Source organism: Chrysemys picta, chromosome 17 (genome assembly GCF_011386835.1).
Source record: "Chrysemys picta bellii isolate R12L10 chromosome 17, ASM1138683v2, whole genome shotgun sequence".
In the NCBI taxonomy this organism is placed as follows: domain Eukaryota; kingdom Metazoa; phylum Chordata; order Testudines; family Emydidae; genus Chrysemys; species Chrysemys picta.
Window position 1 is genome coordinate 19,105,993 of NC_088807.1, and position 14,429 is coordinate 19,120,421.

Below are 14,429 nucleotides of genomic sequence, written 5' to 3' on the forward strand. Positions count from 1 at the left end.
GCCGAGAGCAGGAACCCAGCCCCGGCTCCGGAGTCTGCTGGGTCCCAGTGCCCGGCCGGACCATGGCACTAAGGGTCCCCCCTCCCCGGACACAGAGTCGCCGAGATCGGGGCCCCGTCGGGCCGGGCGCTGCCCAGACACGGAGTCACCAAGATCGGGGCCCCGTCGGGCCGGGCGCTGCCCGGACACACAGTCCCCGAGATCAGGGCCCCGTCGGGCCGGGCGCTGCCCGGGCACAGAGTCACCGAGATCGGGGCCCCGTCAGGTCGGGCGCTGCCCAGACACAGAGTCACCGAGATCGGAGCCCGTCGGGCCGGGCGCTGCCCAGACACAGAGTCACCGAGATCGGGGCCCCGTCGGGCCGGGCGCTGCCCAGACACAGAGTCACCGAGATCGGGGCCCCGTCGGGCCGGGCGCTGCCCAGACACAGAGTCACCGAGATCGGGGCCCGTCGGGCCGGGCGCTGCCCAGACACAGAGTCACCGAGATCGGGGCCCGTTGGGCCGGGCGCTGCCCAGACACAGAGTCACCGAGATCGGGGCCCGTCGGGCCGGGCGCTGCCCAGACACAGAGTCACCGAGATCGGGCCCCGTCGGGCCGGGCGCTGCCCACACACAGAGTCACCGAGATCGGGCCCCGTCAGGTCGGGCGCTGCCCAGACACAGAGTCACCGAGATCGGGGCCCCGTCGGGCCGGGCGCTGCCCGGACACACAGTCCCCGAGATCGGGGCCCGTCGGGCCGGGCGCTGCCCGGACACAGAGTCACCGAGATCGGGGCCCCGTTGGGCCGGGCGCTGCCCAGACACAGAGTCACTGAGATCGGGGCCCCGTCAGGTCGGGCGCTGCCCAGACACAGAGTCACCGAGATCCGGGCCCCGACGGGCCGGGTGCTGCCCCCCACTTTCACGCCACCCCTTGTCCTGAGGCTCTGCCCTCACACTGTCTCTTGTCCCCACCCTCGCACCACCGCTTCCCCCAAGACCTCACCCCCATTCGTTCCTCTCTGGCCCCTCCTTTCCCCCTCGGTTGCTCGCCCTCCTGGCCAGTAACAAGTGATGGGGCCTTGGTCCCCTGGCCTCCCCTGTTCTGGCACCCCTAGCTGGGCATCCCTGTAAGTTCTTCCCTACCCCTGATCCTGTCCAAATTCTTCTTTCTTGGGCATGGGGGAGCAGCCTGGTACGCCACGAGGGCTCAGCCGGGCTGAGGGGGGATATAATCGAGGTCTATAAAATCATGACTGATGTGGAGAAAGTGAATAGAGAAGTGTTATTTACTCCTTCCCATAACACAAGAACCAGGGGTCACCCAATGAAATTAACAGGCAGCAGGATTAAAACAAACCACAGGAAGTATTTCTTCACCCAACACACAGTCAGCCTGTGGAACTCCTCGCCAGGGGATGTTGTGGAGGCCAAAAGTATAACTGGGTACAAAAAAGAGCTGGCTAAGTTCCTGGAGGATCGGTCCATCAATGGCTATTAGCCAGGATGGGCAGGGTTGCAATCCCATTTCTTCTGTCACTCCAGCCTTCAGGGCCGTCCAAATCTTCCTGTATAATCTTCCGATGTTGCCCAGCAGATTCCGTTAGCGCACCCCTAGGGGCCTTTTGCGCCAAAGTCAGGAATGAAGATCTTGAGTAAGATTGGTCCCAAGACCGATCTTTGAGGGACTCCACTCATAGCCAACCTCCCGTCCGATAATTCACCTTCCAGCATGGCCCGCTGCAGTCACCCCGCTGGACAGTTCCTCACCCACCTCCCAGTTCCCCATCTTCTCTCATGTAACTACGATTTCCCCAGGTGGCATCATGTCAACTGCTGCCCTGAAGTCCAAGGATATCTAATCTCTATCTGTGGGGGAGGGATAGCTCAGTGGTTTGAGTATTGGCCTGCTAAACCCAGGGTTGTGAGTTCAGTCCTTGGGGGGGGCATTTAGGAAACTAGGGTAAAAATCTGTCTGGGGATTGGTCCTGCAGGGGTTGGACTAGATGACCTCCTGAGGTCCTTGCCAACCCTATAATTTTACTGCACTTCTCTTATCTAAAGCATCAGTTATTGTCACAAAGCAGGAAGTCTGGCAAGTCTGGCATAATGCCCCTTGGGTTTACATCCCCTCTTCCATTTACCTCCAGGAATTTGATCATACTCGTCTTCACATTTCGTTCTTAAGCCTCGGCTCCAACTGAGATTGGACTAACAGGCCTGCAGTTGACCGGGTCACTTTTTCCACCTTTCTGAAACATAACTACGACGCTTCTCCAGTCACACGGCGATCGGTCACCAACCTTCGCACACGCGTTCTTTCCGTATCATGGGGCAGAAAGTGCAGGCTTCACCCCTAGCGCTCTCGCTGGCATGTTGCCCAATAATATGATGGATTCATTATAAAAAGAACTGAGCCAGAAATGATCTCTCAGTTGAGATAGATTGCTTAAAAATACCTGGTCCGAAGGCACGGCTGCTGTCTGCCCGTATGCAGATGCCCAGCTTTAAGCTGGTGAATGAAGTCACCAAAGTCAATCGGACTATTCAGGCTTAAAGATCAGCACAAATCTATTGTTGTTGTTATTTATTAGGTGGATTACGGTAGCGCGTTGGAGCCCCAGTTATGGCCCAGGGCCCAGTGCTAGGTGCTGTACGTTATTTATTAGGTGTATTACGGTAGCACTAGAACAATGGTCCATGAGCCGCACACACGGATCAGAGAGTCCCTGCCCCAGAGAGTGGACAATCAGGGCCTAAGAATGGACTCGCACTGCAAATATGAATGGAATGGTAATCTGCTGTTTATTAATTAGTCTAAAAATAACACATGAATTTTGGTCAATGATATAATGTTAATAACACTGAACTAATGCTGAGTTCCTGTTGGCTGCAATATTAAGAAATGTGTTGGTGTTTTGGGTGACTGGTTAAAATAAACCCTAAAGCAAGGATTATTATGATGATTAATGATTCATTATGGACACGTGATTAATATCTAGTGGATAATAAATGTCTTTATTGATCAGTGGTAATGAAAACTGATATCAACTGATTTTTATTAGTAGTTACCAACTGTTCAATTTCTTAATGAGTTCGTAATAATGAAATATGAAGCTGTGTTATTAATTGGCGATCAGTTATTTAGTAAATAATCAATAACTTCAATCAATTATAATAATGACATTAATCTACTATGACTAATTATTACTGACTAATCAACGCCTTTGTTTATAGTTTATAATAATGGTTAATAACGATATATGATAGGCTGTTTATAATAGCTAATTATCAATACTTTTAATCAATTGTTAATATTAATAAATTATTTACCAATGACTAATTATTATGACTTACTAATCCATGCCATTGTTTATAGTTTATAATAATGGTTAATAATGATATATGATTGGCTGTCTATACTAATTAGTTACTTATCAATATATTATTTACTGATAATTAATTATTATGAGTCACTAATCAATGCCTTTGTTGGTCAGGGATATTACTAATTGATATTATCATAATAAGGACTGATGACTGATTATTAATGACTAATCATTGCCATTATTGATCATTTGCCATAATGATCAGTAAAACTCTATTACGGATTGATAGTTAATTATTAGTGACTAATCAATCAACTTGTTAGTTATAATAATGATTGATACAGATGTATTAGTGCTAGAGGGCTAGTTATTGGTAGCTAATCAATACCTTCATCGATCAGTTGCAACAGTGAGTGAAAAAGTTGTATTAATGGTTAATTATTTGTAACTAATGTGTACCTTCATTGATTGGTTACAATAGGGAATAATAAAGTTATCTTAATTGTTAATTATTAGTAACTAATCAGTTTGCTATAAGTTATAATAATGGTTAATAAAGATAGAATTGATGGTAAGTACTTAGCAATTAATCAATACCTTTATTAATCAATAATAATATTGACTAATAACAATGTATTATCTATTGTCCTTATCAGTACCAATTTATTGTTTATTAATCATCATTATCTATATATTTATTGGTGCTTTATTATTAGCCATTCATCAATTTAGTGAGTAATCAATACCTTTACTGGTCGATTATAAAAATGATTAATAGCACTGTATTATCTATTGATCATTGATTATTAGTGGCCAGCTCAGAGTGTCATTGATCCGTGATAATGCTGATGAAGAGCAATGTGTCATGTATTAATAACTATTAATATCAATGTATCATTTATTGGTGGTTCATTATCAGCGGTTAATCAATACCGTTAACGATCAGTTCCTGTACTGGTCGCTGTGGCGGATGGTAAATGACTCCTGACTCTGGTGTTCTCTCTGTGGCAGGGGAATAACGTCTGCCCCATGGGACAGGGCAGGTGAGGCCCCCGGTGTTCTCTGTGGCAAAGCTGGCACCGACCGGACCCTGTCGGCAGGGCCGGGGCGGTGGGGCACGGTGCTACAAGTGCGAGTCATGCGGCCGGGCCTTTCTCCGACCCGTCCAACCGGCAGCACCACAAGAACATCCACACGGGCCGGCGGCCCTTTAGCTGCGGCGTCTGTGGCATCAGCGTCCGGCAGAAATCCCGCTTTCCCACCGGCGGCAACGCCTGGCTTCCACGGCTCCTTCTGTGGCCAGCGCTTCGAGAACAAGGCGGCGCTAGATTCCCACCGCCCCCAGCACCTCAAGCTGGGCCCAGCCGGGCAGCATCTCCACCAGCACGGCCAACGCAAGAAATGCTTCAGCAACTCCTCCAACCTGTGCAAACATGCCGGGATCCACCTGGGCGCCAGGCCCTTCGCCTGCCCCCAACGCCAGCGACCTGCTGACGCACCAGCGGCTGCACACGGGAGAGAGGTCCTACCAGTGCCCGTGTAACCCACACACCTCCTGGGTGTGGGGTTCTGTCCCATCTAGTGGCACCGAGACCAACTAGAGAGAGATTAACGAGTTTCCTCTACAGCCTTGGCTAATGACCAGTTGGCTTTTAGTTCATGCAGTAGAGCAGGGGTGGCCAACCTGAGCCTGAGAAGGAGCCGGAATTTACCAATGTACATTGCCAAAGAGCCACAGGAATACATCAGCAGCCCCCATCAGCTCCCCCCACCCCACTCCCAGCACCTCCCACCCACCCGCCGATCAGCGCCTCCGCCACCCTCCCTGTCTCTTGGTGTGCAGGAAGCTGGGGGGGGGGGGAGGGAGGAGCAAGGGCACGGCAGGCTCAGGGGAGGGGGAGGGAAGGGCTGGAGTGGGGGCAGGACCTGTGGCAGAGCCAGGGGTTGAGCAGTGAGCACCCCCCCGGCACACTGGAAAGTTGGCACCTGTAGCTCCAGCCCCAGAGTCGGTGCCTATACAAGGAGCCGCTTATTAACTTCTGAAGAGCCGCATGTGGCTCCAGAGACACAGGTTGGCCACCTCTGCAGCAGAGGCTCATGCACTAAGCAAGGTCCTAGGTTTGATCCCACCCGCCGACGACCGGGGTCTGTCGGTGTTAAACCCGCTCTGCCACGAGAGGTTCAAGCACCTGCATGATGCCCGGGTGCTGGTGCACCAGCAGCAGCACCACCTCGCGGGCGCAGCAGAGACCTTAGTGACGTGCCTGTGTGCGGACGGGGTCCCGCCCCTCCCCGAACACCCCAGCCCCTCATGAGATAAACGAGATGTGAATACAGTGTCTGTGCCTGTCTTCAAACGAGGGGGGGAAGGGGGCGGTTGGTTCAGGGGGGCAGGGACTGGGGATTGGGGCCTTTCTCCTCTAGGGGCACCGGCTCATCCGGCCCCAGGGCAGGGACTGGCTGGCTCAGGGGGGTGGGGACTGGGGCACTGGGCCCCTCCCCTCTTTGCCCACAGTCAAGATGGCGCCTCTCTGCCTGCCCCTCCTGTGGCCCACAAGGGCACCTCCAAGGGAGCCTCTTGGAATGTTTTACTTCCCTGCCCACAGTAAAGATGTTGCCTCCCCTCGGCCCCCCCTTTTGCCCACAGTAAAGATGGCTCCTTGCCCGCCACACATCCCCTTGCCCACACTCAAGATGGCACCCCTCTGATTACACCTTCGCTGCCCACAGTCAAGATGGCGCCTGTCCTAGTCCCCACCCCTTTGCCCACAGTCAAGATGGCGGTAGGGGGCTGGGCCTCGGAAGGAAGTGGAGTTGTGGGGGGAGCGAGGGTCCCATTGGGTCTGTCTGTGGCCAATCAGGGCGCTGGGGGCGGGCAGTGGGGGAGGGGGCGACGAGGGGCACAGCCTACGCCCCCCTCTTCCCGTGGGGCCGGCACCGGCGACCCCCGCCCGGGGCGGAAGTGACGAGCCCTGGCTCATGCCAAAATGTCGGCGCCCAGGGGGAGCTGTAAGTATTGGGGGGCGCCCCCCCCTCCACCGGGGACTGGGGGAGCACAAGGGGCCAGGAGTGGGGAACCCCCGGCTCTGGCTCCAGCCCCCCTGCTCTGACCACTGGCCCCCACGCCCCTGCCAGAGCCGGGGAGAGAACCCAGGAGTCCTGACTCCCAGTCCCCCTCCTCTAACCACTAGCCCCCCACTACCCTGCCAGAGCCAGGGAGAGAACCCAGGAGTCCTGACTCCCAGCCCCCCTCCTCTAACCACTAGCCCCCCACTACCCTGCCAGAGCCAGGGAGAGAACCCAGGAGTCCTGACTCCCAGCCCCCCTCCTCTAACCACTAGCCCCCCACTACCCTGCCAGAGCCAGGGAGAGAACCCAGGAGTCCTGACTCCCAGCCCCCCTCCTCTAACCACTAGCCCCCCACTCCCCTGCTAGAGCCGGGGAGAGAACCCAGGAGTCCTGCCCTGCCCCGGCCAGTCACAGGAGGTTCCCGCTGGCTGGTGGCCCGAGCGGTTATAAATAGAGGGGCAGAGCCAGGGCTTTGGAATTAATCTGCTTCCTCGGCCCGGGGCGCCAAGAACCAGGCAATGGGGATCAGGAGATTAACGAGGCCTGCGGGTTTATAACGGTCTGCAGGTAATTACCAGTCCCCTGAGCCAGGGATCGAGGCCAGCGCCCCCTAGAGGGGACAAGCCCCGTGCCCCATTCCCTGCCCCCCTGAGCCAGCCAGTCCCTGCCCTGGGGCGGGATCAGGGCCAGGGCCCCCTAGAGGGAGCATCACTGACTCGGCTCCTGTTTGCGATTCCCAGAGGCGTCGGTGGGACTCGGCGGGGATGGAGCGCTATGGCACTGATCTGCCCGGGGGACTGGGCACCGGCTGGGCAGAGGAGCCCGGGCAGCCCCCCGGCCGGGCACCTGGCACCATCGAGCGCATGGTGCCGTGCTTGGACCCAGAGGACAGCCCCAACGGGCTGGCGCCAACCCCGCTGATGGACAATGGGGCGGGCGCCCGGGTGCCCTTCCACTGCTCCGAGTGCGACAAGAGCTTCCGGTACCGCTCGGACCTGCGGCGCCACTTCGCCCGGCACACGGAACTCAAACCCTTCCAGTGCCCGCACTGCAGCAAGAGCTTCAAGCACTCCTTCAACCTGGTCAACCACATCCGCAGCCACACCGGCGAACGCCCCTACCGCTGCACCGTCTGCCCCAAGGGCTTCCGCGACTCCACCGGCCTGCTCCACCACCAGGTGGTGCACACGGGCGAGAAACCCTACTGCTGCCACGTCTGCGAGCTCCGCTTCTCCTCCCGCAGCAGCCTGGGCCGGCACCTCAAGCGCCAGCACCGACCGCCCCCCGGAGGGGGCGCCCCCGAGCCGCCCAGCGCCACCCGCTGCCTGGAGCGCCTGTGTGGCCAGGGGCGGGCGGCCCCCTATGGCTGCGGGGCCTGCGGGCGTCACTTCCGCCTGGCACCCGAGCTGGGGAAGCACTGGTTGGCTCACACCGACATCAAGCCCTTCAAGTGCCCCGACTGCGAGCGCGACTTTAACGCCCCCTCCCTGCTGGAGCGCCACAAACTCACCCACGCCAAGGACCGACCGCTGCTCCTACCCTGCCAAGGCTGCGCGGGCAAGGGGGCCCCGGGGCAGCAGGAGCTGCAGGGGCCGGGCTGCCCGGTCTGCAAGCCCCAGGACACCCGCCCCCTGGACAGCCTGTACCAGTGCGAGTGTGGTACCTTCTTTGCCAACGCTGGCGCCCTGGCCGCTCATCTGGCGGCGCACACGGGCGAGGCCTCCTTCGCCTGCGGCATCTGTGGCATGAGCTTCGGGGCCCTGCCGCCCCTGGAGTCCCACCAGCTGAGCCACGCCATGCTGCTGCCCCCGGAGGGTGCCCCCCAGCCGGTGGCGACAGGGCCTGTGCCGCCGGCTGGCGGGGAGCTGGAGCGCCACCTGCTGCCGCGGCTGGAGCTGCGGGCTTTCCCCGCCCGCCCCGGCAAGAAGCTCTACAAGTGCACGGAGTGCGAGAAGTTCTTCCGCAGCCCGCGGGACCTGGACCGGCACGTGCTGGTGCACACAGGCGAGAAACCCTACCAGTGCACCGAGTGCGGCAAGTTCTTCCGGCACGAGTGCTACCTGAAACGGCACCGGCTGCTCCACAGTGGGGAGCGCCCCTTCCAGTGCAGCGTCTGCCACAAGGGTTTCATCACCTTCAGCAACCTCTCCCGCCACCTCAAACTGCACCGTGGCATCGACTAGCCGGGCGGGGCTCCTGGCAGTCCCGGCCGGCCTGCGCGTCCTGCCTCCCACCTCCGGCTCTCCCTGCTGGCGTAGCCACAGGCCGGCATGTTCTGCTCGGGTGCCCTCTTGGTGTTGGGCCGCGCACACCGGTTTGTTATTGCAGGGTCTCTGGCACATGTCAGTTTGTTATTGTAGGGTCACTCATGAGCGCTGGGCTGGACAGATCGGTTTGTTATCGTAGGGTCTCTCTGCATATGCTGGCTTGTTTTTGTAGGATCACTCGAGCACTGGGCTGCACAGATCGGTTTGTTATTGTAGGGTCTTTCTGCACCTGCCGGCTTGTTATTGGAAGGTCTCATTGCACATGCTGGTTTGTTTCTGTAGGGTCTAATTACAAATGGCAATCTATTGCTGTAGGGTTACTCATGAGCGCAAGCCAGTTTGTTTATTGCAGGATCACTCATTAGTGCTGGGTTGTACACAATGGTTTGTTATTCTAGGGTCTCATTGTACACGCTGGTTTGTTATTGTAGGGTCTCACTACGTATGCTGGCTCGTCATTGTACGGTCCCTCATAAGCTTGGGACTGCACCGAGAAATGTTATTAGAGGGCGTTGGGACTGTGTGGGCCAGTCTGTTGTTGCAGGGTCTTTTGAAAGTGCTCACGCCGCTGTGTGCCCTAGGCTAGTTATCAGGAGGTTGGGTTCAGCCCTGCCTCGCTTCCAAGGGACAGAAGACCCAGCAGTCACTTAGAATGAATATATTCTACGGGGGGAGCTATCAGGGGAGGGATAGCTCAGTGGTTTGAGCATTGGCCTCCTAAACCCAGGGTTGTGAGTTCAGTCCTTGAGGGGGGCCATTTAGGGATCTGGGGCAAAATCAGTACTTGGTCCTGCTAGTGAAGGCAGGGGGCTGGACTCAATGACCAAGGTCCCTTCCAGTTCTATGAGATAGGTATATCATATATATATATATATATATATATATAGGGATCCTGCACTGCCCAGCATCCCCACTAGGGGTCTCTGTACATCCAGGGCCATAGTGTCTCCTGGACACTATCCCTTCCTGCATTGCTCTGCTCAGTGGTTTTGCCCCATGTGCCCCCATCTCTGCCCTGTGACCCCCTGTCAGGGACCCTCTCTCATCAGTTCACACCAGCTCCATGGACTCAATGGAGCTACGTCCAATTTATTCCAGTTTATGAATCTATCATCTAGGGAGAGCAGAATATTGGAGCCACGGGGGGGATTTTAAGGCCGAGGCTTGAGGCTGCCCCAGAGACTAGGCGGGGCCTTTAACATACAGACTCAGACCCAATTGGACCAGAAGGAATCTCCAGATTCTTCCCTGCACCGCGGTCCGTGCGATACCGACCCAGGCAGCCTCAGCTGCCACACTGCCATCCAGCCCGTGTGGAGGCGTCGGCTTGGATCCCACCGCTAACACCAAATCCTTAGTGATGGCCAAGACTCCTTCACATGCACACACATCCTAGTCCGCACTGGTGACTGGAGAACCAGCAAGCCTGTGAGCTAGGATCTAGCCCTGCCTGTCTTTTTGACTGCAGGATGTGGGGGTGTCACTCAGGCGCCCCTCCTCTAACCTTCCACATGCCCTCTCACCCAGCTACATCATGGGGCGAGGGATAGCTCAGTGCTTTGAGCATTGGCCTGATAAACCCTGAGTTGTGAGTTCAATCCTTGAGAGGGCCATTTAGGGAACTGCGGTAAAAATCTGTCTCAGGATTGGTCCTGCTTTGAGCAGGGGGTTGGATTAAATGACCACCTGAGGTCCCTTCCAACCCTGATATTCTATGAAAAGATGCTTCTCTCCCATTGCACGCTGGTGTGTTATTGTAGGGTCTCTCAGTTGTGTGTTCCACACCCTTTGGTTATTGTAGGGTCTCTAAGAAATGCCCAAGGTCTTGCTTGTTATTATAGATTCTCTCAGGAGTGCTGGGGCTGCACACACCCCTTTGTTATTGTAGGGTCTCTCATAATGCCAAGGGTCACACTTGTTATTGTAGGGTCATTTGCAGACATTGCCAGTTCAGTACCACAGAGAAACTCCTGTGCTGCAGATGCTGGTTTATTATTGTAGGATCCCTCGTAAACACATGATTGCCCACACTGGTTTGCAGTTGTGGGATCTCTGCTGGACACTAGGCTGCAGCCGCTAGGGTTTGTTATTGTAGGGTCTTCTCAATGCTGGGCCGCACACATCAGCTTGTTATTGTGAGGTCTCCCAGGAGTTCAGATCTGCGGACGCTTTGCTCAGCTGCAGAAGGGACACGGCGCTGGTTTTGAGGGGAGGGGAGACAGACGCCGGAGCCGGAGGTGGGAAGAGAGCGAATCTCAGATTTTGGATTGACTGGGCCTTCCCTGTCCCTTGGCATGTGATACCCTGCCGTGGCGCCTACTCTAGTTCCCAAGAGCCAGGTCCCCGTTTTTTGGTTTCAAATAGTTTAGTGTTGTTTTTTTTCTCTCCCTTTGTTTGTAAAGAATCCCCCGAACTCCCCTGCTGAGAAGCTCGACACTGAAAAACCAGGAAATAAAAAAACTCTTTCCCTCTCCTGACCAAGCCCCGGCTTTTATTTCTTCTGGATGCCAAAAACTGGCGGGGAGGGTGTGGGGGATGGGGACAGGCCCCAAGTTTGGGCAGGACTCCCTAGGGCGTCTGCTCCTTGTTCTTCGGGTCAGCAAATCCAGTCAGTTCACCCCTTTCGGAAACTGATCAAAACCCATCTTCAAACCAGAGAGGCCGTTTGCCCCTGCTTCTCCTATGGGAAGGCTGCTCCGGAACCTCACTCGGTTCCTGGTTAAAAACCACCTTTGAAATGTAACCCACGGCCCATTTGCGTTAGGCCTATGCTGTCCTGCAGCTTCGCTTCCTCTTCTCCCTGCCCGGTGGCGACGGCCGGCGGTTTAGGCTTAACACGCCGAGCTCTTTCAGTCTCTGCTGCTGAGATCAGCTCTCCCGTCGCCCGATCAGCGCGTGGGTTTTCCGAACAAACCCAACTTCAGTTCGAACGGCAGCTCCTCAAATGAAATTGCAGTGGTTAGGTACAACATTTGATATATATATATATTTTTTACCTTTGATTATGATCTAGTTGTGGATCCACCAACCATCTCGCTGGTTAGCTTACCGAAAAGAAGATTGAGCGGTGATTTGGTTACGGTTACCTTCTGGGAGAAACACTGCCCATGTAACGGGGTGATCTGGGGCACAGCCCAATCCCCTGTTCAATGGCATGGCTGAAGGAATTTTGATTTCCTTACCCCTTCTCGACCTGAGCTGCTGGTCACAGTTCAGGGCGCAGGGCATGTTCCTGGTGGAAGTAGAAATCGATGGAGTTTGCTGTCATCTTGTTTATTTACAAAGTCAGGGAGGACCATGAACGAGAGTGGTTTCTAAGCGTACTGCCCCTCGACAACAGACCCCACAGCGCGCTCTCTAGCTTTTCCCACGTCCTGTGCCGTGCTCACGGGCTGCTGCTTGGCTGTCTTGCATTTCTGCCTTCGAGGCCTCTCTGTTGCCAGGGTCCGTGGCCACATCTACGCTACAGGCTTTGGCCGACGCCCCCGGTCCGGCGGCATACAGCCAACGGTTGCATACCACTCGGGCGCTCGGCTGCTGGCGTCGGCACTGAGGATATGCACTAGGACCCCATGCCTAATGTGCCGCAGAGAGGTGGCACGGGGGTGCCGCACGCTACTGTCCGGCTCGGTGCCTCTTGGGAACCTACCCAGAGATCTCAACTTTCTCCGTCTCACAGTAACAATATAGGCAAGGGTCTAGGATGGGGGGGAAAGAAGCAATGTCAGAAGGAGGGCTGGGGGGGGAGGCTCCTGATCTCAGCCCAGAAAACCCCAAAGACACCCCATTAGGAGGGCTAGACTTGAGGGACTAAAGCAGAGATTTGAGCTCTGTAAAAGACCCCGCAAATGAGGACCTTGTTCTCAGGCTGGGGAGGAAATTCTTGCAAGAACCAGAGAGAGCTGGGGGCGTGTTTTTTGGGAAGAACACATAAGTTATTGGTCTCAAAAGCCAACTGGGTGATATTTAATGCTGTTTGCTATACAGGAGGTCAGATGGATGCTTTAAACTAGTAATCTCTTATCTGCCGTCATCCATCTCTACACATTCCTGTTCTGCGTTTGGAAAGAAGCTGGATGACGAATTCACATGTGACAGTGCTAGGGAACTGTTTGCTATTCCCTCAGTAACCAGCATTTTAAATGACAACTAGTAAAGTCAACCCATTTGCAATCAGCAGGCCCAGACAACTTGCACCCAAGAGTGTGCAAAGAATTGGCCGAGGCGCTCTCTGACCCATTAATGTTGTGCCATTGTTTGAAATGGTCAATGGAATGAACTGGGTACATGTAGGCTGGTTACCTTGATATTGGTTCTGGGTAAAATCATGGGGAGGCCAATATAGGACGTGGTCAGTAGAGAACGACAGGATGCTAAGAGCCTAGCTCTTGTAGAGTACTTTCCATCAGCAGAGCTCAAAGCGTTTAACCAAGGAGGGCAGCATTAGCATCTCCATTTTACAGAGGGGGGAAACTGAGGCACAGCGAGGGGGACCGTGACTTGGCCAAAGTCACCCAGCCGGCCAGTGGCAGAGCCAAGATCTGCTGAATGTCAGTCCAGCATCTCGTCCGCTAGGCCACGCCGCCTGCCCCAATTAACGTCAGCCACGGTGGTTTTAGGGAAATAGCGAATCCAGTTCCCCGAGAGGCGGTGCCCCAGCCTCTGCCCAACATTAAAGGGTTAAACGAGGTTTGGTAGCCAGAGCACTCAGCCCTGGCCAACACCCCATTCAAAATCCTTTTACCCTTTGATTGAAAGCTCCAGGAACCAAGGAGAGACAGGTTGAAATGTCAACTATTAAATGAGGCTTCCATCTGCACAACCTCCTTCGTTCCTTGTGGCCAGCCCGAGCCTGGAGAAGGAAAAGCCACCTCGCCTGACCATCTCTTCGAGGGTAGTAACGGCCCTTTTGGGGAAAGAGAAGTGAGCTCAGCTGGGTCGGAGCTGGGCTTGCTAAAGTCCAATCCTGTTTCATCCCAGGCGGACTTGGGGTACAGCTGGAGCTGGTGGAGATGTCGTCTGGATTTCTGGCCTCGTTCGGTCGGGACAGCTCTCAGGATTAAGACAAAGAAGGTCTGGGGTCCCAGGAGTCCGGGGGGTTGGGTGGGGGAAGCCGTGATGGTGAAGCTTGCTCACGTTGCCAATTTTTCTCCCACTCCCCCAAATTTCTTTCTATAACGACCCCAAAAGGGAGTGATGGGCGGAACAGCCCATCCCCATATTTGTCCACCGTTCAGGGCTAGTTCCTGACCCCACCTATTTCTCATCCACACTTCCGTTTACTAAGCATGATGTTAACACAGTCCCTGGTCTGGACTAATTCAGTCTTTCCCTGTCCCTTTCCTACCTTTTCCCATCAGCCTTCGTTAGTAGAGGTTATTGTGGCATCTCATGAACCGTCACGGATGTTTTATAGTTGATCTCTCAATTAGGGGAAAGCTGTAGGCCCAGCAAAAAGCAACAGAAGGTCCTGTGGCACCTTTAAGACTAACAGAAGTATTGGGAGCATAAGCTTTCGTGGGTAAGAACCTCACTTCTTCAGATGCAAGAAGTGAGGTTCTTACCCACGAAAGCTTATGCTCCCAATACTTCTGTTAGTCTCAAAGGTGCCACAGAACCCTCTGTTGCTTTTTACAGATTCAGACTAACACGGCTACCCCTCTGATACTGTAGGCCCAGGTATTTCAAAATAATACAGGTTTGGTTGGTAAAGTAGCCATGCTGACGTTATACACCTAGGGTGCTGTCTGGCTTAATACCATCCGCCGCGCTGCTTAAAAACC

The 14,429-nt window shown here is 54.8% G+C and overlaps 1 protein-coding gene across 1 annotated transcript; it reads left to right on the forward strand.

The window, feature by feature from the left end:
• The first annotated feature begins 6,146 nt into the window (after nt 1–6,146).
• On the forward strand, nt 6,147–11,123 carry FIZ1 (FLT3 interacting zinc finger 1). Its single transcript, XM_024112493.3, has 2 exons — nt 6,147–6,319; nt 7,120–11,123. Exons 1-2 carry the CDS (start codon nt 6,290–6,292, stop codon nt 8,560–8,562), a joined length of 1,473 nt encoding a protein of 490 aa, XP_023968261.2. The 5' UTR covers nt 6,147–6,289; the 3' UTR covers nt 8,563–11,123.
• Nucleotides 11,124–14,429: the final 3,306 nt, after the last annotated feature.

Excerpts from the sequence above, each read along its gene's own strand:
- FIZ1 (XM_024112493.3), top strand. The coding sequence starts at position 6,290 with ATGCCAAAATGTCGGCGCCCAGGGGGAGCT. Across the intron at positions 6,320-7,119 it reads GTCGGCGCCCAGGGGGAGCT|AGGCGTCGGTGGGACTCGGC; the intron begins GTAAGTATTGGG and ends TGCGATTCCCAG.